The sequence below is a fragment of the Hemitrygon akajei genome, chromosome 10, assembly GCF_048418815.1.
Source record: "Hemitrygon akajei chromosome 10, sHemAka1.3, whole genome shotgun sequence".
NCBI classification, from domain to species: Eukaryota; Metazoa; Chordata; class Chondrichthyes; order Myliobatiformes; family Dasyatidae; genus Hemitrygon; species Hemitrygon akajei.
The window spans coordinates 93509277-93532249 of record NC_133133.1 but is presented as its reverse complement, the minus strand read 5'-3'; the positions used below and the strand labels follow the sequence as shown (position 1 = coordinate 93532249).

At 43.2% G+C, this 22973-nt stretch overlaps 1 protein-coding gene across 1 annotated transcript in view; it reads left to right on the top strand.

The window, feature by feature from the left end:
* Positions 1-5834: 5834 nt before the first annotated feature.
* Positions 5835-22973, top strand: part of LOC140734545 (dedicator of cytokinesis protein 11-like) — a 290183-nt gene continuing 273044 nt past the window's right edge. The window contains exon 1 of the mRNA XM_073058668.1: positions 5835-5936. Coding sequence (XP_072914769.1) covers positions 5835-5936 — 102 coding nt within the window. The remainder of the gene's footprint in view (positions 5937-22973) is intronic.

Here is a 22973-nt window from a genome sequence, read left to right as displayed (position 1 = left end):
ACCAAGATCTTTTGACAAGCTTAGACTATCAGGGAAGATTAGTTTGAAAATTACCTACTTATTACTATATTATTTGTTGTGGAGATGTTATTTGAACCTGTTACTGGGAACTGAGTAAGCACTCAAACAAAAGTCAATAATTTCAGAGACACAGCACTAACTTGAAGAAAACAAGTTGTATGAAATTGAAACTCAAATGTTAAAATTTAGAGGAAGTAACAAATGTGTCAAGTAAAGGATTGTTTATGGAATTACAGAGGTCAGCAAACTTCTATATTAACAGAGAAATTGAATGCATAAAATGGGAAATAAATTATTGAAATGGAGATGGTATTGGTAAGGATATGGTGGGAGAGAGAGACAGAGAGCAGAGATAACTATATATTTAATCCATTTGGTAGAATGTAGCTAGTTGTGAGCAGAGTCCCAGATTTTCCATTATACTGTACTTGATAGTAATCTAGATATCATAATAAACACTTACCCTGGTTTGTTAATGCCACAATATATTATTTACATTGGAGCCAAAGTTGCATTAGCAGATTAAGAGAGTAGATAAAATGAAGCATATGGACTTTGGTAAAAGCTGAATAGGCTGAAAATAAACAAATGGTCAGACAGCATCTTTGGAGAGAGACATAGAACTTCAGCACAAAATTGTTCAGCAGTTTGAATATAAAACAAAATTTCCAATAAACGGTCATCAACCTTGAACATTGGCTCTGCATCTCTCTCCACAGATGCTGCCCAACCCACTGGGTAAACACAAGGCACACTGCAGATGCTGTGGTCACATCAACACGTACAACACGCTGGAGGAACTCAGCAGGTCGGGCAGCACCTGTGGAAACCAGCAGTCAATGTTTCAGGCGGAGACCGTCAGGACTGAAGGAGGAGGGGACAGGAGCCCTATAAAGAAAGTGGGGGGAGGGTGGAAGGTGCCAGGTGAAAGACCAATCAGAGGAAAGATCAAGGGGTGGGGGAGGGGAAGTAGGGAGGGGATAGGCAGGAAAAGTGAAGAAGTAATGTAAGGGGAAAGTACTAAGTGGAGGTGCTCAACGAAGCGGTCCCCCAATCTGCGTCGGGTCTCGCCGATGTAGAGGAGGCCACACCAGGACCACTGGATGCAATAGATGACCCCAACAGACTCTCAAGTGAAGTGTTGCCTGAAGTGTGGGGAATTGAAGTGTATAAGGTTGGAAAAGCATCACCTCATATACCATCTGGGTAGTCACTAGCCCCTTGGAATGAACTTCAATTCCCCATCAAGAAGGCCTCAAAGCCCTCTGCTACTTTCTTGTCAATAGACCTCACCAGTTCCCCAACACCACCACACTCCTCTGGTTGGCGGAACTGGCACTCACACTTAATAACTTCTCTTTTGGCTCTTCCCACTTTCTTCAGACCAAGGGTGTAGCTCTCGCATGGGCCCCAGCTATGCCTCCCTCTTCATGGGTTATGTGGAACAGTCTATGCTCTAAATCTATACTGGTACTGCTCCCCAACTTTTCCTTCGCTACATCAACAACTACATTGGTGCTGCTTCCTGCACCCATGCTGAGCTCGTCAATTTCATCAACTTTGTCTTAACTTTCACCCAGCCCTCAAATTCACTTGATCTGTCTCGGACACTTCTCTCCCCTTTCTCGATCTCCATCTCTGGAGACATTGTCCACTGACTCTCATAGCTACCTCGACTATACCTCTTCCCACACCGCCATATGTAAAAATGCTATTCCCTATTCCCAGTTCCTCCGTCTCCACCGCATCTGCTCCAAGGATGAGGCTTTCCATTCCAGGACATCCCAAATGTCTTCTTTCTTTAAGAATCATGATTTCCCTTCTGCCTTCATCATGATGCCCTCACCTGCATCTCCTCCATTTCCCACACTTCGGCCCTCACCCCATCCTCCCGTTACCACAACAGGGACTGTGTTCCCCTTGTCCTCACCAACCACCCCACCAGCCTCTGGATCCAGCATATTATCCTCCGCAACTTCTGCCACCTTCAACAGGACCCCCTCCCCCACTAAGCACATCTTTCCCTCACTACCCCTCTCCGCTTTTCACAGGGATCATTCCCTCCGCGACTGCCTGATCCACACACCCCTCCCCACAGATCTCCCACCTGGTACTTATCCCTGTAAGCGCAAGTGATAGATAGATAGATAGATAGATAGATAGATAGATAGATAGATAGATAGATAGATAGATAGATAGATAGATAGATAGATAGATAGATACTTTATTCATCCCCATGGGGAAATTCAACTTTTTTTCCAATGTCTCATACACTTGTTGTAGCAAAACTAATTACATACAATACTTAACTCAGTAAAAAATATGATATGCATCTAAATCACCATCTCAAAAAGCATTAATAATAGCTTTTAAAAAGTTCTTAAGTCCTGGCGGTAGAATTGTAAAGCCTAATGGCATTGGGGAGTATTGACCTCTTCATCCTGTCTGAGGAGCATTGCATCGATAGTAACCTGTCACTGAAACTGCTTCTCTGTCTCTGGATGGTGCTATGTAGAGGATGTTCAGAGTTATCCATAATTGACCGTAGCCTACTCAGCGCCCTTCGCTCAGCTACCGATGTTAAACTCTCCAGTACTTTGCCCACGACAGAGCCCGCCTTCCTTACCAGCTTATTAAGACGTGAGGCGTCCCTCTTCTTAATGCTTCCTCCCCAACACGCCACCTCAAAGAAGAGGGCGCTCTCCACAACTGACCTATAGAACATCTTCAGCATCTCACTACAGACATTGAATGACGCCAACCTTCTTAGGAAGTACATTCGACTCTGTGCCTTCCTGCACAAGGCATCTGTGTTGGCAGTCAAGTCAAGCTTCTCATCTAACTGTACTCCCAGATACTTGTAGGTCTTAACCTGCTCCACACATTCTCCATTAATGATCACTGGCTCCATATGAGGCCTAGATCTCCTAAAGTCCACCACCATCTCCTTGGTCTTGGTGATATTGAGACGCAGGTAGTTTGAGTTGCACCATATCACAAAGTCCTGTATCAGTTTCCTATACTCCTCCTCCTGTCCATTCCTGACACACCCCACTATGGCCGTGTCATCAGCGAACTTCTGCACATGGCAGGACTCTGAGTTATATTGGAAGTCTGATGTGTACAGGGTGAACAGGACCCTGTGCTACACCCGTCCCTACACCTCCTCTCTTACCAGCATTCAGGGCCCCAAACAGTCCTTCCAGGTGAGGCAACACTTCACTTGTGAGTCTGTTGGGGTCATCTATTGCATCCGGTGCTCCCAGTGTGGCCGCCTCTACATCGGCGAGACCCAACGCAGATTGGGGGACCACTTCGTCGAACACCACCGCTCCATCCGCCACAACAGACAGGGTCTCCTGGTTGCCACCTACTTCAACTCTGCTTCACATTCCCATTTGGATACGTCCATACATGGTCTCCTCTACTGCCATGATGAGGCCAAACTCAGGTTGGAGGAGCAACACCTCATATAGCGTCTGGGTAGTCTCCAGCCTCTTGGTATGAACATCGAATTCTCCAACTTCCGGTAATTCCCTCGCTCTCCCTTTCCCCCATCCCACTTTCACTCTGCCTCCTCTTCCAGCTGCCTATCACCTCTCTCGTGATTCTGCCTTCTTCTACTACCCATAGTGCTTTCCCCTAACGTTCCTTCTTCACCTCTCCTGCCTATCCCTTCCCTGCTTCCCCTCCCCCATCCCTTGATCTTTCCTCTGATTGGTCTTTCACCTGGCACCTTCCACCCTCCCCCCACCTTCTTTATAGGGCCCCTGCCCTCTCCTCCTTCAGTCCTGACAGTCTCGGCCCAAAACGTTGACTGCTCATTTCCACAGATGCTGCCCGACCTACTGAGTTCCTCCAGCGTGTTTGTACCACTGGTTATATCTATCATTTTCTGTCTTTATCTTAGATTTCAGTATCTGTGGAGGTTTGTAGCTGGAACGTAACATGGGGCAGCACAACACCATCCTTTCAGGTGGACAGACCAGTTTTGAGGTTTGTGGTAATGTGGGAGGATGGATGAGCACGGAGTTCAAGTCCTAGTGCAGAATTATTAATGGTTCCTAACTTAGTGAAATAGAGACTGAAGTCTTTATCAGGGAGCTGAAATACAAAAGGGTTACTTTTCTCTATTGGGTTTCTATGGTATCCTTTCTGCTACTGCAATTTCCCTTTGGTAAATTTTAGAAAAATATACTCATATTTTGAACTGAGTGATGGCCAGCAGTTCCATTTAGATCTTTGCAAGTCACAAATGTCTGGATGCATATGGCCTGACTTGAAAGTTCAAGACAAGACACTGGGGTACCTGACCGTCTGCTCTGGTTCTGAACTGACCATCAGGCCCAGCAATGGAGTGATGACTTGTTGAGGAGAGGGGCCAGAGACACTTTGCAGAGACCTTCACTGGCACACAAACTGTAGCTCTTATATTTCTCAGTCCTGTGAAATGGCAGGTGAATGTAACTGCCTTGGCTATTCCTTATTTTAGGACTTTTCATTACTTGTTAGGATCTTAAGATGCTTTCGGCCCCAGAGATGGAGCCTTGAGGATCATCGAGGCTTACTTACTGCTTGGAACCTACTGCTGGTTGAATGCCTCCTGGGAATAGAGGATAAACTCATTCAACCCTCAACATGAGAGGAATGCTCCCTTCCCTCCGCAACACCCATCTCCTCCTCCTTCCTCTCATTGTTTCTCCTGTCCATTCCCCCCACTCCTAATCCCTCTCACTACATCCCACTATTCCTACCCCTCCATCCCTCCCACTCTGCCTTTCCCTCTCAACAGCCACCTCCTCTCATCCTTACTTCACCAATTCCCCCGACTCTTCCCATCTCCTACTTTCTCCAGTCTCACTCTTCCCCTCACCTCACATCACTCCCCTCCTACACCACACCCCTCCCTCCCTCCCCACACCCTACCCTCCACTTCCCTATCTCACTACACCCTTCCCCTCTCTCCCCACACCCCTCCCCTCTCTCACTACATGATGCACCATCAATAACTTTCGGAGACGTGAGGTGAACGATAGGCTTTTATTAGCTGTAGGTGACCTCGATTAGCAGCAAGAGACCACCACACAACATCCTGGAGAATGAGGGAGGAGTAGAGCCTCCAATCACCTTTATACAGGGGTCTGTGGGAGGTGCCACAGGAGCAATCAGCAGGGGGCGTGTCCAGACAGGTATATGCAGTTCACCACACTACACCCCTCCCCTCTCTCCCTGCACCCCACCTACCCCTCCCTTCTGACAGCCATCCCCACTCACTACAGCCTTCCGCTCTTTCCCCACACCCTCCTCTCTCCCCTCCCTCCCCACAGCCCTCCCCTTTCCCCACGCCGTTTTCTTTCCCATTTCTCCACACCCCTCCCCTCTTTCCCCACACCCACCTCCCCCCTCCCCCCTCCCCACACCCACCTCCCACCTCCCCCCTCCCCCCTCTCCCCCCTCCCCTCTCCCCCTCCCCCTCCCCCTCCCCCCCTCCCCCCTCCCCCTCCCCCTCCCCCTCCCCCTCCCCCTTCCCTCTCTCCCCCCCTCCCCTCTCTCCCCCCTCCCCTCTCTCCCCCCTCCCCTCTCTCCCCCCTCCCCTCTCTCCCCCCTCTCCCTCCTCTCACCCCTCTCCCTCCTCTCACCCCTCTCCCCCTCCCTGTCCCCAACCTCACTCCACTCTCCACCCTCTCTACTCCCTCCTCCCATCCTCTCACGCGTCTCTCTCCGTCCCCTCCCCGAGGCGGGGCAGTTTAAGGGCGGACTCTAACGGTTCTCGGGCTCCACGCTGGTCGCTGCCTTCAGCCGCCGCTGTGACCATGGCCGAGGTTCGCAGGTTCACCAAACGGCTCAGTAAACCTGGGACGGCCGCCGAGCTCAGACAGAGTGCGTCTGAGGCCGTCCGAAACTCGCTAATCGCGGTGAGTGTCCTACTCTGTCTGTCTCTGTTTGGCGCCTTCCGCGGCTCCCTGCACTTGTTTGCCTGCCTGTATATTTGTGTGTGTTCTTTCCCCTCAACATGACTTCCTTTTGTTCGCAACTTTGGGTTTGATTCGTGTGTGTATATGTCTGTCACTGGTTTGTGGGTTTATGTCACTGTGTCTGTCCCTTTGTGTGTGTGAGAGATAGTATATGAATCTGTCTATGTGTTTCCTGTTCTGTGAGAGTCCATGTGTATTTGTTTCTCCTCTGTACATCTGTCTTTCTGTTTCTTTGTCTGTGGGTGTTTCTCATCCTGATGTTCTGTGTGTCTATCTTTGACTTTTCATGGGAAATGACAGTATCTCATAAGGAACAGTTCTGGTTTATACTGGATGAATGTGATGTGGAGACGATCCTATAATGGAATTGTTTGCAGTATTGGAGTGAAAATCAAACGGATTATCAGTGAAAAGCATGTGATGAGCATTGAGCAACTGATACCTCCCTGGACAGGAACTGAGAGGTATTCAGAGCGCCCGTTCTTCATTACGGATAACGGAATGGTGCAACGCCTTTAACATCTAACTTCCAAACTATAAATCTTGTGAAATATTATATAGACACTTGCTTTAGCTTAATTCAGAGTTGTGTATTAAAACAATATAGGATTGATGTGCTAGAACGTTGTGCCCAGAAATCGACATTGCATTAAGGCAATGATAAACGGGACCGATACAAGCCCAGGGGAAATGAACGAGATCGCACAAAAGCCCAGGCTAGTCATTATGTTTTCCACTTAAATTTATTGTCTTTCAAATTTAAAGCAGTAAGAAGCCATTGTGGGCACTTTAACAATGTTCTAATCATGGTCTGTAGTAAGTTTATAAATCTAATCAGGGAATGGCTGTGTTATGGAAATTATTCCTACCGAGGATTTCCACAGCACGAGTTTGCAACCTCTGTTTGCCCAATGGCATTCTCGCCAGGAACTCCCTGAGCACCCCCGGTTCTGTTCCCTCATTTCCACAGCGGTATCACCGGTGGCCATGCTTTCTGCTGATCAAGGACACCACGAAACAGCTTGTAGCAAAGGTTTGGAGTATACTCATTCACGTGAAAATCAGAGAAGGCAGCAGTTTATGATGGCATCAGGTTTTGGCCCGAGGTGGGAGGTGCATCATGCGTTTGCATATCCAGCTGAGAGGATGAGTGAATCTTCAGCTTAATATTTGCTGTGAAAGGCAGCACACCTGACAGAGTTGTCCCCCATACCACTGCTTTAACATACCACTCTGTGCCTCTTGCTCAGTGGTGCAGAGGGTAGACCCACTTTCCTCACTGCACCAGTGACCCAGGTTTGATTGTGACCTAGGATGCTGTCTGTGAGGAGTTTGCACGATCCTGCTGTGCCTGCATGGTACTCCGGTTTTTCCTCCTGCATTCCAAAACTGTACTGGTTGGTTAATTGTCCACTGTAAATTGCCACGATGGACAAGTGAGGGATAGGAGAATAGCTCCCAGGAAACTAAGTGGGTGGAAAGGGATTGTGATGCAAAATAGTGTAGATTCCATAGGGTGAATGGCCTATTTTGTTGTAAATATGAAAATAAAATGAGTGCCCCTGGTTTGGGACTTGAACTCACAGCCTAAAGGCAGTGATGTTTGGGTGCCACAACTGATTGTGATGCTTGAGCTAGCTGGTGAAATTGCATTACAGAATACTATGCTGGAGGTGTGGGAGTCGATTTTGGTAAAGCAAGAATGGGATGGATTGGACAGAGATGGATGTGAATTTTATGATGGTTGAGATGTGAAGCTTGGGTTCAATTGACCTATTGGGCCAATGAATTGATCTAGTCTAAGCAAGCAATCAAATGAGGCAGATGAATGTTGAGCATAGAGATGGTTTCTGGCAGATATCACAAATGAGATTTTTGGTTGCCAGTTGGAAGTTAGAGACATAACAAGGTATTGTTAAGATGTGGAAACATCCTGTATTTGCTGTAGGAACCCTGGAGTTGGGATCTAAATCAGGAGAGAACAGAAACTTCAATGGAAGCAAAGGGTGTGGCAGATTACGCAGGTGCATTTGGCTGGTCAAGTTGTTTTGGATAATGGATTGTGAAGGCAGGTTGTCTCTTCAGTGGACACACTGTCTTCAGCGATGTCCTGAAGTTGTGAAAGTTTCATGCAAAGAACATTTTCCATTAATTTGGAAGTGAAATCTGTAACTAAAGTATAAATGGGGTGAAGATTCAGATGAAAATTTTTTTTGAGGTTCTCCTACACATGGAATACGATCATGTGCACTTGTTGTGGGTTGGGTTGTGTCTTGAGCTGATTTCATAAGAGCCCACCATATGAGTAGAAATCTGAAAAGAACTATCCCTCTAGGAGGGCCTCTGTAATCCAAAGCCTGGAAATGATGTTTCCAGCCTCATTCTTCCTTGCTCTGTCAGATCAGCAAGGCTGAGCCATTTTTGGATAGTGACATAATTTCACTCAGAGGAGGGAAAGTATTGTGATGAGGCTAAAAGATTTTACAGCATTTTAGAACTCTAAAATTCAAAGTAAATATATGTTAACAAATTCAACCCTGAGATTCATTTTCTTGTGAGCATGCTCAATAAATCCAGTAACTATAATAGAATCAATGAAAGACCTCACCAACAGAGTGGGCAACCAGTGTGCAAAAGACAACAAACTGCACAAGTACAAAAATAAGGGAAAAAATACTACATAAATAAGCAATAAATGTTGAGAACCTGAGGTGAGAAGTCCATAGAAGTCCACTGGGAGCAGTTCTGTGACAGGACAAATGAAGTTATCCCCTCTGGTTCCAGAGCCTGATGGTTGAGGTGTAGTAACTTTCACTGAACCTGGTGGTGTGAGACCTGAGGCTCCTGTACTTTCTTCCTGATGTCAGCAGTGAGAAGAGAACATGTCTTGGCTGGTATGGTCCCTGATTAATGACGCTGTTTCCTGTGAAAATGCTTCGTGTTGATGTGCTCAATGGTGGGGAGGGCTTTACCTGCAATGTACTGGGCCATATCCACTGGGTGTTTCCATACCAGGCTGCTGTGCAGCCAGTCAATATACTCTCCACTGCACATCTATAGAAGTTTGTCAAAGAGGCAGCTGGCACGCCGTCTTCATAATTGCACTTATGTGCTGGGCCCAGGACAGGTCCTCGGAAATAGAAATCTGGGATTCGTTAAGAATCCTCAAATGTTTTAGCTTTCTGCCGTTGGTTGAATAAATATCATGAAACTGATGTGTGTGTGTTTCAAGGTACTTGTGCTTTTATATTTTGGTTCAATATCACAAACTGAACTGTAGTCAGTTACCAGTATGTTACTGGATTGACCCCCATCAGGCCTTATAGTACTAATGGCTCGCTCTAACACTTTTTACCAATGCAGAAGCCGTAAGGTGGGGAAAGAGGCAGGAGGGGAATTAAGGGGAACATTGTGTTCCAACAGTGCAATATTTCCCAGGGGAACGACTGCTTTTGAAGATTCACTGTCCTATCTTGTGAAAGGTTCAGCTTTTCAGGAAATGTGATTGATGCTGTTGATTTTTAAGATAAATTAGAATTTGATGGGTAGTGGCTGAGATGATATTTGGGTTGCTGATGGTTTGGGAAAGAGAGTTTTTGGTCTGTGTATCTGTGTAGCAATTAAGGAGTGTCAGGAACAAGCAGGATAGTGGAGTTAAGCCACAATCTTATCAATCGTGATCTTATTGAATAGCCCTGAATGTATAGGACCCACTATTTTGATGGACATTACCTAGCTCAATAATGATGGAAGTATTTTGATTTTCTCTTTGGGAATTTGCACTTGATGCTTTGCAGAATTATATTAGTGTAAAGTGAATTGATGTTGCTCATTGTAGATTCAATGGGCTGAAGTGCCTGTTTCTGTGCTGTATGTCTCTCTGAGCATACTGGACTGCTCTGAAATGGAAAAAATAAGGAGCATATCTGCATCACAGCTCATATCAGGAAGCAGGTAGTGACTGCCAGATCTTTTTTTTAATATAGAAAAAAAATGTTGTTGTAGATTTTGGACTGAACTTGTAACTGCCGATTTCTTTTTTTTTGTTTAAACTTGTGACCCTCAGTGAAGTAAATATATACTGCTTGGCTTTGATTTGAACTGTAGACTCGTGGCTGAGGGCATTGACTGAGCTTGCATTTGTACTCAGTGAAGCCGATTGACTATCAGGACTTTGACTTTAATTTTAACATAAATGCTTCCATTGACACGGTTTCAACTGGATGCAAATGTGCTTAGAGCAAGTAGCAGTGTTGGAATGGATTTAGACCTCAATATCCAATCATCCTGCTGTGCACAATGGGTCGGAAAGTTCTGATAGTTGCAACAGATGTGGTGCAGTAATCGTTTGTACAGATGTGCCAGGAACTCTTTAGCTAAGTGCCCATATGTTGCACATTATATAGACTATCACTTAGAGCGCCTTCAGGTTTCCCCATGCCACAATTATTAACTATCAACACTTAGAGAGTTGGGATTTGACTAAACACTGAGATTTTCTTTTGGCTGCTGGATTTACCTCTAGGTTTCCAAAGATTTACTTGTTGCCAGGGCAATAACAATGGCAATAGTTTGATTTCCTCTTTGGGATTTTGCACTTGATGCAATGTTGGTCCCACACGGTGACCATAATAGGTATTGAGCTCTCTGTGTGCCAGATATGGCCATATTAATAGTAGGTAAACAGTATTTTATCCGGAGAGACTTTCCCTCAACCTTCTCCAAGGATCCCCCTCTATTGATGGAGAAAGCAATTGCTTATTAACAAATTGGCTTCCTCTTTTTATGCATTAATATGAATCACAGGACTGAGAGTCTGTCCCTTGAGGGAGGGAGCAAGTGATGAATGAGTTTGAACTGCAGTTTGAAAGTCAGTAACTTGATAACTCCATGGTCAAAATGAATTAAAAACAGTTTACTCCTTTCTTTGGGGGGGGGGGGGGGGAGTAAGGACATACTTATTTTGTGGTGATTGCACTAATGGTGGTTCTCACAGAACTGGCTTTAATCCGTCCCGTCAAACTTAGTAGTGTTAATAGGAACTGACTGGTTGCTTTCAAGAAGAAAAAGAGGTTCCTGCTGCCAACAATGACTTGCAAGCCAAATGGACTGTAAAGCTGAGTATCGGTGTTTTCTGTGAATCTGTTGCACTATGGAATGGGTAGAGTAGTGGGTTAATGCATTGTCTGTTGACCTCTGGAACCAAGGTTCAAAGTTAATTTAATCAATGTCACAATTAGCTTCTTGCCTGTTATTGCAAAACATTGCTGTGTCCTGCAGCTCAGCTTCTTCTTTGGCAGTCCCTTGGGATCAGGGATGACTGCTTCCTCTTGGTCAGTTCTGAAGTGGCCGGTGAGATTGATGTGGGAAGTGCAGATTCATCCACAGTAGGGGCAGGAGGGGGCAGATAGGTTAAGTGGGAAGGTCTGCCATATGAGAGGTGATGCGCTCCTTTCAGTCTGCGCAGGGCCCGTGTGTACTCTTAATGCTCAGCCCCAGAGTTCTCAACTCCATTCTGAGTGCTCCTGTGCCAGTGGTCCCAGCAGTCAGTGGGGATGTTTGCATTCCTTCCAAGAGACTTTGAGCACAGCTTTGAACCATTCTCTTTATCTCCCTAGTCATCACCTCTCATAACACAACTCAGAATAGTTTGGGAATCTGCTATCACACATCTGTGTGATGTGGCCTAGTTGGCAAAGCCATAATTCCTTACAAAATAGATGGAAGTTCTTATGGCTCATTGAAACTGTGCCAAGTCATGGAACAATCCCAATCACTAACTTAAAATTTCTTATAACTGTCTATTTCCTCCAGATTTTACTACTCACCTACACACATACAGGTTTGGGTTAGTAAGTTCTGGGCATGTTATTTTGATGCTGGAAGCATGGTGACAATGCCCAGCATATCCCCAGCCTCTGTTGGTCATTACTGCAAATAATCTATTTCACTGTACGTTTTGAAGTTTCTGTGTACTTAGGACAAATGAAGCTAATCTCTTTACCCCTCTTTGTTCCTGGGTAATGAATGGGTTTCGTTTTTACCAATGTCCCTCAGTTGATATTGTTCAAAAGCAAAAAATTCACAAAAAACACTTGGTAATTCACCAGTTGATTCACAATTCACTTTACCAACTTGCTGATATAGTAGCCAAATCTGTACAGTGTTGTAACGAATGATGTCATAAGTGCATAAATTAACAAGAAAGAGCAATGACTAAAGGGAAGAGAGAGAGGAAACTAGTTCTAATGTTCATAGGAGCATATGGAGTACGTTGGATTTTCAAATTGAATAATATTATAGGAGTTTTTGATATCTAGAGATGTCCATTTGTCAGACATTTATAATGCAGAGACAGCTCGTATGGTCATTAATCTGTTGTGGACATTCGTTCACAAGAGAAGGGTTTCTGAAGAGGTGTTCATGGCTCGCCTATAGAAACCAGTTCCAAATTCCACGGTTCCTTCATGGTCCAAGATGGAGATGGGATTCTCAACAGTTGGATAATGTTTGATGTTTTGCTTATTACGAGGAAAATGATACAGACATGACAGTCATGACTCTCTCCTCAGGCACACATATCATGATGTGCTAACTAAGTTTTTCACATGAAATCTGTGAGATATTGTGGTGTCTCGGCTTTTAGAAAGCAACACATCTGCATTCTGGCCCATTCTTCAGCGCTGCTGAGTGAATGTGTTGCTATTGATAACCTTACCACAGCTGTTTGCTAACTTCCTACCTTAGGAAAGCTTCCTTTGGGGTTCACTCTCTCTATGCTACTCTCAGGTGTTGGTACATTGCATTAACCTGTATTTTGAAGTTTGGATTGTTGGAGGCAGATCCCATCACAGGCAGGGTGACATGGAAGGCAACAGTGACAGGACTACACAACATGTAGCTAAGGACTTTTAGCTGGTTTTCTATGATTTTCTCTGTAATTTTCTGTAAGGGGAAGTGTGCATGCTCTGTTATTTAGTAAAGGTGTGTTGCAGCATACACTTCCTGGAGAATAACCCTCCCACCGTAGCTACAATTCTTGAGCATATCCTTGGCATTGCCATTAGCAGTGTTATTGCAAATGATTTAAAAATCCTGGAAAATGGTGTTCTGATGGTAATAGAAGAATGCTTAATTAGTTCATGTAATGGTACTTGCTATCTTCAGAAAAGGGAGCTGGTGATTGAAATGGATTTGTAACACAGCCAGAATAGTGTGCAGAGATATTACTTGAAGCTAACTACTGAAAGGCCTTCAGCATTTGCTCCAAGATCTAGTTCCATTTGTAGCTGTGCTTACAAGTCTTCCTTTGTGAATTCTACCTTTCCTTCCTTGTCTTGTGCCTCTTACTCCATCTCTTTTTGCAAGTGGAAAGGTGAAGTTGCAATTCTTTTTACCATTATGTTAGCAAAAATAAGCATAGATGTCATTTTCCATTTAACCTGGGTTGTGTAACTCCTTGGCTTAGATCTTGATTTAACTTTGCTTCTTCGTATTTAAGTCCAGGAATAGATGCATTAATTTATAAATTGTCGATCATGGATAAATCCCTCCCCACATTGAACGCATCTACACAAAGCATTGTCACAGGAAAACAGCATCGATCAACAGGGACCCCCCACCACCCAGGACATGCTGTCTTCTTGTTGATTCTATCAGGAAGAAGGTACAGAAGCCTCAGGACTTATACCGACAGGTTCAGGAACAGTTATTACCCCTCAACCACCAGGCTCTTGAACTAAAGGGGATAACTTCACTTGCTCTATCATTGAAATGTTCCCAGAAGCAACGGACTCACTTTCAAGGACTTTTCATCTCATGTTCACAATATTTATTGTTTATTTATTTATTATTATTTATTTCTTTATGTTTTTGCATAGTTTGATGACTTTTGCACACTAGTTGAATGCCCAAGTTGGAACATCTTTCATTAATGCTATTATGGTTATTATTCTATTATGGATTTATTGTGCATGCCCACAAGAAAATTAATCTCCAGATTGTCTATCATGACATATATGTATGCTGATAATTTTACTTTGAACTTTGAAGTATGTAAGTTATTATACAAGATAAGAGGATCCAAGAGCATTTATTGATGGGGAGTGGACAAATTTACAGTAATATTCATTATCAGCAACATTTTCAGGAAAGGTCATGATCAATTAGATGGGTGATTGAGACATTAGCTTAGGTCTCAGAGAATTGCATAGGAATTGGGTTTCATTCCATGAAGATTAAGAATTTTTGATTAACAATTATTTAGATGTTACTGATTTTGCATTGACAAACCTCTCAGTTTCCACTTTCATAACATTAGGTTTTTTCCTAATGACATGTGCCCATTGATTATAAGGTAGAAAGTTTCTAATTTATTGCATGAAACTCCTCATTATTTAGAGTATCTTTATTATATCTCCCCTTCTCTGCTACAAGAGGAAAAACTATATTTCAACATCAGCTAACTGTGACACTTGCTGAGTTACCAAGCAATCTACGATATGAAGAGTGGACAGTCCCAGCAGTGAAAGACCTGATAGTTACTCTGCTATCAGAACTTACAACCACCAGTATTTAAAAATAAATGTTGTCACCATGAAAGATGCATGATGGCTGGAAGGTGGTCAGTTTAAGAAACAAGGCATCTTCTTCAGGAATGAGTTAGTCTAGTGCCTAATCAATTCTCCTGTGGAATTAGTGAAAGCTTTATGAACTCTTACTCATTCTAACATGAAACCAACACTACCTGGTTATCAGTACATATCCCAATCTTGACTGAGACTTCCATTTTGACCTTGAAACAATCATGATGTCCATCCCAGATGGACGTGAATATCTCTCCTGAATGACTTACTCTCAACAATCTAGAAGATATAAATTCTCTGGCAAGGATGATCAGCAAGTAGGGAGCAAAGAAGGATAGCTTTAGTGTCATCCTGTTCCTGAGAAGATGCTTGGAACAATGAACGTGCTTTTATTGGCAACATTGACCTTCACTGGAAGGTTATGTGGACTTCTTCAAATAACACTTATTTATCTGTAGCAGACAGGACATTCTGTTCATGTGTGTGACTTCAGATTAATAAAACAGGTGCTCTGTTCTGAGCTCCACTTTGTGTTCTCACAGATTCATGGGAATCCTGGACCCCAGACCGTTCAAAGTACAGAAGGAGCTTTTGGGCTGAATGTAATTTTGAAAGGAAACCTCCATGAATACCTTCTTTTTGAATCATGCTTATATGTTTAAGAAGAAGAAGACTACTTTCTCTAAATTCTCTACACTCCTGCAACACTGGTTCTGTCAGTCATGATGGCTGCATTGAGACAAGCTGGTTTGATAATGACACTATGACTTGTGCAGATGGCCTTGAACATTGCAGCAAAAGTATCACAGTTAATATAATTTTTTAACACGAGAAGGTAGTAAATACCAAAACTGAAATATGAACTTCTTCCTAGTTGAAGGGGAAATTGCACAATGAACAGTTTTGAAATACAAGTTATCATGTCTGTATAATTTACTCTTGCTCTTCATAAATTTGCTGGGTTAAAAGAGGGAAGTAGTAATATATTATGCATTCTTTGAGACTTGGGAAGGAATATATCCCGGTTATGACTGCGGCTCTAGAACATTAGGGACTGTAGTCTCCATGGCTGATTGATCTGTAATCTCAATTCCTATTTTCCTGTCTGATCCCAAAAATGCTGGAATAATAAGGTAGCGGATGAGCTGTTAGGATATTAGTAGATGCAGTATGTAGTGAGGCTGAGGATGGATTGACGGTTGATAGGGCAAAATTGCAGTCAGTGCAATGTGTTGGAGTATGTCTTTAAACTAAATAGATACAGAGCGTTTTCAACAGTTTGGAAAGTGCAGTGACAGAAAAAGGGAAGGAGCGTGCAGGAGAGGTTACAACTCTACAAAATAGATCGAAGGACACAAAATTTAGAACAAAATAAGAATTTAACTTGCAGTAACATGGAGACAAAATTGAAAGGTGATGAATACAGGACTGAAGGTGTTATAGTTGAATCCATGCAGTGTATGTAATAAACAGATTATATTGTATCACAGTTAGAAATTGGCAGGGATGACATTGTGAACATCACTGTGTTGTATCTGAAAGAAGATCATGTTGGCAAAGGAGGTGGTATGGCTTTGTTGGTAAAACATAAAATAAAATCTTTAGAATGAGGTGACATAGGACTAGAAGGTGTCGAATCCTTGTGGGCGGAGGATTGAACTAAAGGTCCTGATGGGACTTATACACAGGCCTACAAACAATAGCCAGCATGTGGGGTACAAATTGCAACAGGAGAGAGAAAAAGCATGTAAAAAGGGCAATGTTATGATAGTCATGGGGAGATTTCAATATGCAGGTAGATTGGGAAAATCAGGTTGGCACTGAATTCCACAGGAAGGAATTTATAGAATGCCTATGAGATGGCTTTTTACAGCACGTTGTAGTTGAGCCAACTTGGGATTAGGTGTTTTGTAGGAACTAGATTTGATTAGGGAGCTTAAGTTAAAGGAACCCTTAAGAAACAGTGATCATAATATGATAGAATTCACCCTTCAGTTTGAAAGGTAAAAATTAATATCAGATTCATCTGTATTACAGTGGAGTAAAGAGAGCTGCAGAGACATGAGAGAGGAGCTAGTCAAAGTTGATGGGAAGGGGATACTAGCAGGGATGACAGAAGAACATCAGTAGCTGGTGTTTCTGGGAGCAATTGGAAGGTGCAGTATTGATTCATCCCAAAGAAGATGTAGTATTCTAAAGGCAGGATGAGGCAACCATGGCTGACGAGGGAAGTCAAAAACAGCATAAAAGCTAAAGAGAGGGCATATAATATAGCAAAATTTAGTGGGAAGCTGGTTCTTTAAGGTTGTCATAGCCAGGGGAGGTAATGGGGATAAGCTCTTAGTACTTATTAATCTCAAATAGTCTCTGACAACCAAGTCCAGCTCCAGGACTTCACATATGACTTAGCTATGAAGTCTGGCTGAACCATTTATACTGACAGGAGAAGGGGCGTTACTGGCACCTTAAAACCAATCGCTTGGGCAGATGGGGTTCATAAGTCGTAGTTGGCAGCTCATCTGGGAGAAGGAAAACTCTGATCTCAAACCTCGCTGCCTTGCGGCTATGCTGACTTATGAGGAAGGCTTCAGGAGAAAACCCTGAGGAAAAATCCAGAGCTGTAGTCCCTAAGGCAGTCCTATGTTGAGTTCAGTGCTGACCGGCAACTCTTGAAGCGCTACTGGTGCCAAACTGTATCGGTCTCTGCTATTCCTTTGGACTCATCAGTTGCATATAGAGGGGGAGCCTGCTGCATGGGCAACAGCTTGCTCTCCATATTGTAGTGCATTAGCTATCGTATCACATAGACAACTAGGATGCCATATCCATGGTCGACCCCAAACCAATGGTGTGAAGCTAGAGGATTGGGAAGCTTTTGAAAACCAACAGAAAGCAATTAGAAAAGCAATAAGAAGAAAAAAATATTTAAAAAAGTCTTATCTAAATGCAACTGAAAAGCAGTGGTTCCACCACCTCCTCTGGCAGCACGTTCCAGATATCAACCACCCTGTGTGGAAAAACTTGCCAGGTAATCTCCTTCCTCTCACCTTAAAACTTTGCCTTTTTGTTTTTGTCATCCTTGTATGAAAAAAAAGATTCTGATGATCTACCCTATTTATGCATTGTGCATAGTTCTCTTGGGTCACAGCTCAGCCTTCTTCATTCCAGGGAAAAGAAGTCCAACCTTATATGAAGTCCTTCAAGTCAGGCAACATCCCCGTGAATCTCCTCTAGACCCTTTGCCAGTTTCTTCATGACTTTGTAACTCTGTTGAGTAAAATAAGATTCACAAGTTGCCCATCAACAGCTAAACTTGAGGATGTCCTGAAATGCCCTGAAGAGTTTTGGCATTTATATGGGAAAGTTCTCAGAAAAAGCACAGTGCCAGTGAGCAGATGCTGTTAGCAAAAGGGCTAATGTAGAAATGGATGCACAAGATGAGTTCCTGTAAGCTCACTGAGGATGAAATATTGTACTTTAAAGAATTGAGAAGAATGAGAGGGGAATCTAAGAAATTTTTAAAAATTGCAACAGGCTGGATGGATGAATGAAGGGAAGATAGTCCCATAGGCTGGAGCATCCAGAAACAAGAGTTCCAGCAATAAAATACAAAGTATGTCATTTAGAACCAAGAGTAGTAATGGATAGTGAACCAGTGGCATTCTCTACCACAAGATGCTGCAGGTCAATTAATCAAATACTTTCAAGAAAGGAGTAAATGTGTTTCTTAACAGCAGAGGGTCAAGGGATATGAGAAGAAGACAGGGACAAGGGACTGAAGTGGATGATCATGCTGAACAGAGGAAGAAACTGAGACGCTGAAATGTCCACTCTATTTGTCTGTTCTTTCTATGTAACATGGCTCAACAATTCAAGTCCCATATGAAAAAAACAGCTGCTCTGACACTGCAATAATCCTTCAGTGCTGTGCATGTAATAACTTGGCTGATTTTGCTTTGTATCACCCAACACCATGACATACTGTATGTAGCCAAAGCAGTTATCTGGCTTCCTTTTGCAACTGGCGGTTGGAGCTAGTTTAAACAGCTGTTATACAGGGTTGTGCATGTTCTTGTGATGCTTCAATACCTATGAAGTTGTTGGCTAGTGACGCACTCCTCACCTCAGCTTGTGGTTACTAGCTTCCTTCCAGAGCTGCTGCTGAGCTCTGTGCAGTAACACGTTCAGAGGAAGTTCAGCCACAAGCAGATAGTTCTGTTTACACCCCATGGTGGGCAGCCTCTCTATGTACATATTCTGCCTAGAAAATGAGGTTAGGTGGCTCAAAAACTACTTTACGATGGCAGTGCTTTTAGGAGTTCCATGAAATTCATTAGTTGTTACTAGTAGTCCGAATATTGACATCTTTTGGGTTAGATCTGACTGCAGATGCTCTCAGTATCTATCTGTCAGATGTTATGATGAGCTGAAGTTTGGTGCCTCTGCTTCATGCATGTTGGACTCAAAAAATTTCAAACATCTGCATTAATGGATGAGCCAAGTGCTGGTGAAGTCAAGTATTAAGCTTGACAGAATGGTGCTGGTCTTTTTTATCTAGCTCATACAACGTGTATGGACAATGTTCCTCACACAAGCTCTGATTCAGGAAGTTCCATGATGTTCCCTGCAGACTGACATGACATCTAAGATGGAATAGATTTTGAGTGCTCTGCCCTGTGAACATAGATTCACTGGTTGTCTTACTATTTAAGGAAAGTAACTAATTTTGAGTATGGTGGTCTTGAGGTGGATGCTCTTCCTTGATAGGAGTCTGACAAACAGTCTGTGATCAGGTTCTCTCTATCCTGTCACTGCATCTTTAACCTTGTGAGTTTCAGTTTTGCTCATCTCAATGTGCATATACACACTAACAACTCTACCACTTTTCATGAATCAGTCATTTCCTTTCCCTATTCAAGAACTCAAGTTCAAGTTATCTTTAATAGATATGATTTGTGGATAGCTTATTAGTCCTCATTATTTTTCAAGTGTTTGTATCTCTAAGAGTTTTTCTGTTCCTGATACCAGTCTGACTGGGTTAAAGTTGGAAAGGGGTAAATTATTTCTGCCATTCAGTCCTCTTCGTATTTCTCAAAGATCTCCTGTGAGTTTAAAGATTGTGGCCAGCACTGACACTGTCACCTTTGTTTCTACAAAGTATCATGCACATGGCTGCATACTTTAATTTTGAATGCTATTAGTCCTGAAGTATGTTTTCCGTATGGTGACATGGAGTCAAACAACATTGTAGCACAGAAACAGGCCCTTTAGCCAATCTAGTCTGTGCTGAATTGTTATTCTGCCTAGTCTCATCGACCTGAACCTGGGCCATAGCCCTCAGTACCCCTCCCATCCATGTACAAAATTGCTCTTAAATGTTAAAATTGAACCTACCTCTGTCACTTCTGCTGGCTGTTCGTTACACATTTTCACCACCCTCTGAGTGAACATAATCCCCGAGGGGTTCCCTTAAGTACTTTGCCTTTCTCCCTTAACCTATGACCTCTAGTTCTGGTCTCACCCAACCCAACCTCAGTGCAAAAGTCCTGCTTGCATTTGCCCTATCTATACCCCTCATAATTTTGAATACTTCTGTCAAATCTCCCATCATTCTCTTACACTCTAAGGAATAAAGACCTAACCTATTCAACCTTTCCCTATAACTCAGATCTTCAAATCCTATAATCTTACTCTACTCTTTGAATCTTTTTGATACCTTTCCTATAGGTAGGTAACCAGAAATGCACTCAGCACTCCAAATGCCTCACCCATGTCTTGTACACCTTAACATTCCCAACCCCTGTACTCTGTGCTTTGATTTGAGATGGCCAATGTGACAAAAGCTCTCTTTATGCCCCTATCTACCTGTGAAGCCACTTACAATGGATTGTAGACCTGTATTCCAAGATCTCCCTGCTCCATGACATTTCTCAGTGCCCTCTTGTTCATTGTGTAAGTCTCACCCTAGTTTGTCCTCCCACAGTACAACACCTGATGCTTAAATTCCATCTACCATTTTTATTCCCATTTTTTTCAGCTGGTCTAGGTCACGCTTGATAGCCTTCCTCGCTGTCCACTGCACCTCCAATCTTGGTGTCATCCACAAATTTGATGATGCAGTTTACCAAATTATCATCCAGATTGTTAATATAGATGATGAACAACAATAGGCCCAGCACAGATCCCTGCAGCACTCTAATTAGGCAGAGAAGCGAACATCTACTATCAATCTCTGGCTTCTGCCACAAAGCCAATGTTGAATCCATTTTACTACCTCATCCTGACTGTCAAATGACTGAACATTCTTGCCTACAGGACCTCGTCAAAGGCCCTGCTAAAGTCTATGTAGACAACATCTACTGCCTTTTCTTCATCAACATTCCTGTTAACCCTCTTGAAGAAGTCTAGATGATTGCTTAGATACAACCCCCAACACACAAAGTCATGGTCGGGTTCAATCCTGACCCCAGGTGTTGTCTGCTTGCAACTTGCACAGTCTCCCTGTGACCACATGGGTTTCTCCTGGCTGCACTGTCTCACCAAGACATGCTGAGGAAATTTCTGTAGCCCTAATGCAGCGGCCTTGCAATTTGAGTCCATTTTAGCTTCTAGCATTAGCAGCCTTAAGAGAGATCACTTCCATCAACCATGCAATGAAACTTGTTTCAGTAATTGTAGGAAGCCAAATCAGCTTCACTATAGTCTCACTCGATTAAGTAAAAAAATAAAACCAATGCTGACAGGTTCTCAAACTTACTGCATTAACACATCATCCTGTGTAAAGGTAGCTTACATTTTTCTTTGCCAAAGCTGCATTGACTCGCTGTGGAGGATTTACTGATGCCTTATGTCACCTAGACTCTGGCAGTTTTGACTGGATTGTAGGCACGTTTTTTCCGAAGATTAAAAGAGGATGCTGGTGATGATCTTTAGAGGTTTGACAAATACCCTGCCATTGTCAAAGCCAGGGCCATTACTTACTAAGGAGAAGCCTGATTAAATCAAGTTGTTGCATGAGTTCATGCTTGTTATAACACAGATTACCAAATAGGGCCTTGCCCCAAAATAGAGCAACATGAGAGCCCTATTTGGTCTCTATACATTTCCTGTGAACACTACAAATCCCACACATACTTGTCAACAATCCTTTGAATATTTTACCACTTATCAATGTTAAGGGTTAATTTACAGTGACCAAGTAACAAATCAGTGGGTTGTGGGACCCACATGGTCATGATTGTCATGAGAGTGCAAAGTACACACCGACAAGAGAGCACCAGAGTTCAAGATGAGGGGGTGCAGGAGGCCATGACACGGGGGAAACCATTCCCTTGGATTTGTAAAGTTGTGGTGTGGGGGTGGTCGATCAGGGAAGTAGACCTTCTCCCAAGCTCTAGATGGCTAGGCTATACTACAGAGCACCGAAATGGGTCCTTCACCCTGCCATGTGACCATCAAGTAACCATCTACACTAATCCCTTTGATCAGTACTTGGTCCATAGCCTTCAAATTTCCGTTGATTTAAGTCATATCCAGATACTCAAATGTTGCCAGAGACCTGCCTCCAGCACCTTCTCAGATAGTGCCTGCCAGCTATAGTTTTTAACTTCATGCAACTAAAACAGAAAATGCTGGGCTACACAGTGGGTTACACAATATCTGTGGGAAAAGAAACAGAATTAGTATGCTAGGTCAAAGACCTGTCAGCACATTTCTAACATCTGTAGTTTTTAAATTGTCGATAGTTAGTGCATGATGTTGCTGTGACTGATGAGTGATCTCCCACTCAGCACAGAATATATATAGGAAATTCTGTAACTCTGAAGGAATTCACCAGTGGTTTTAGCAAGTGGACTAATAGGTTATAAATTTGTCTTTGAGAAACGTAATTATGTTTTTATGATATTGTGAGATTAGAAGGATTTTTACAAAATAGGTAGATACTTTAACGATCCCAAATGAAATTAGTGTCACAGTGCATTGCAAGTGCACAGATAGAAGCAAAGTAAGAAAGAATGAAAAATAATTTACCTCAAACAGTCTAATAGGAGGGGAATCATCACTTCCCCAGCTCCAAGTCGACTCATTTTAGAGCCTAATGGAGTAGGGCAGTTGTCTTAGACTATTACTATAAGTGTTCCTCTGTTCAGCCAAGGTGGCATGCAGAGTGTGGGAAATGTCCAGGATTGCCAGGATTTTCTGTAGGGCCCCTTGTTCTACCACAGCCTCCAGTGTGTCTCCTATAACAGAGCCAACCTTTCTAATCAGTGTATTGAGCCTGTTTGTATCACCTGTCTTGATGCCATTGCCCCAGCACATCACCACATAGAAGATTGTACTGGTGACAACAGACTGGTAGAACATGTGAAGGAAAGGCCTGCATACTCCAAAG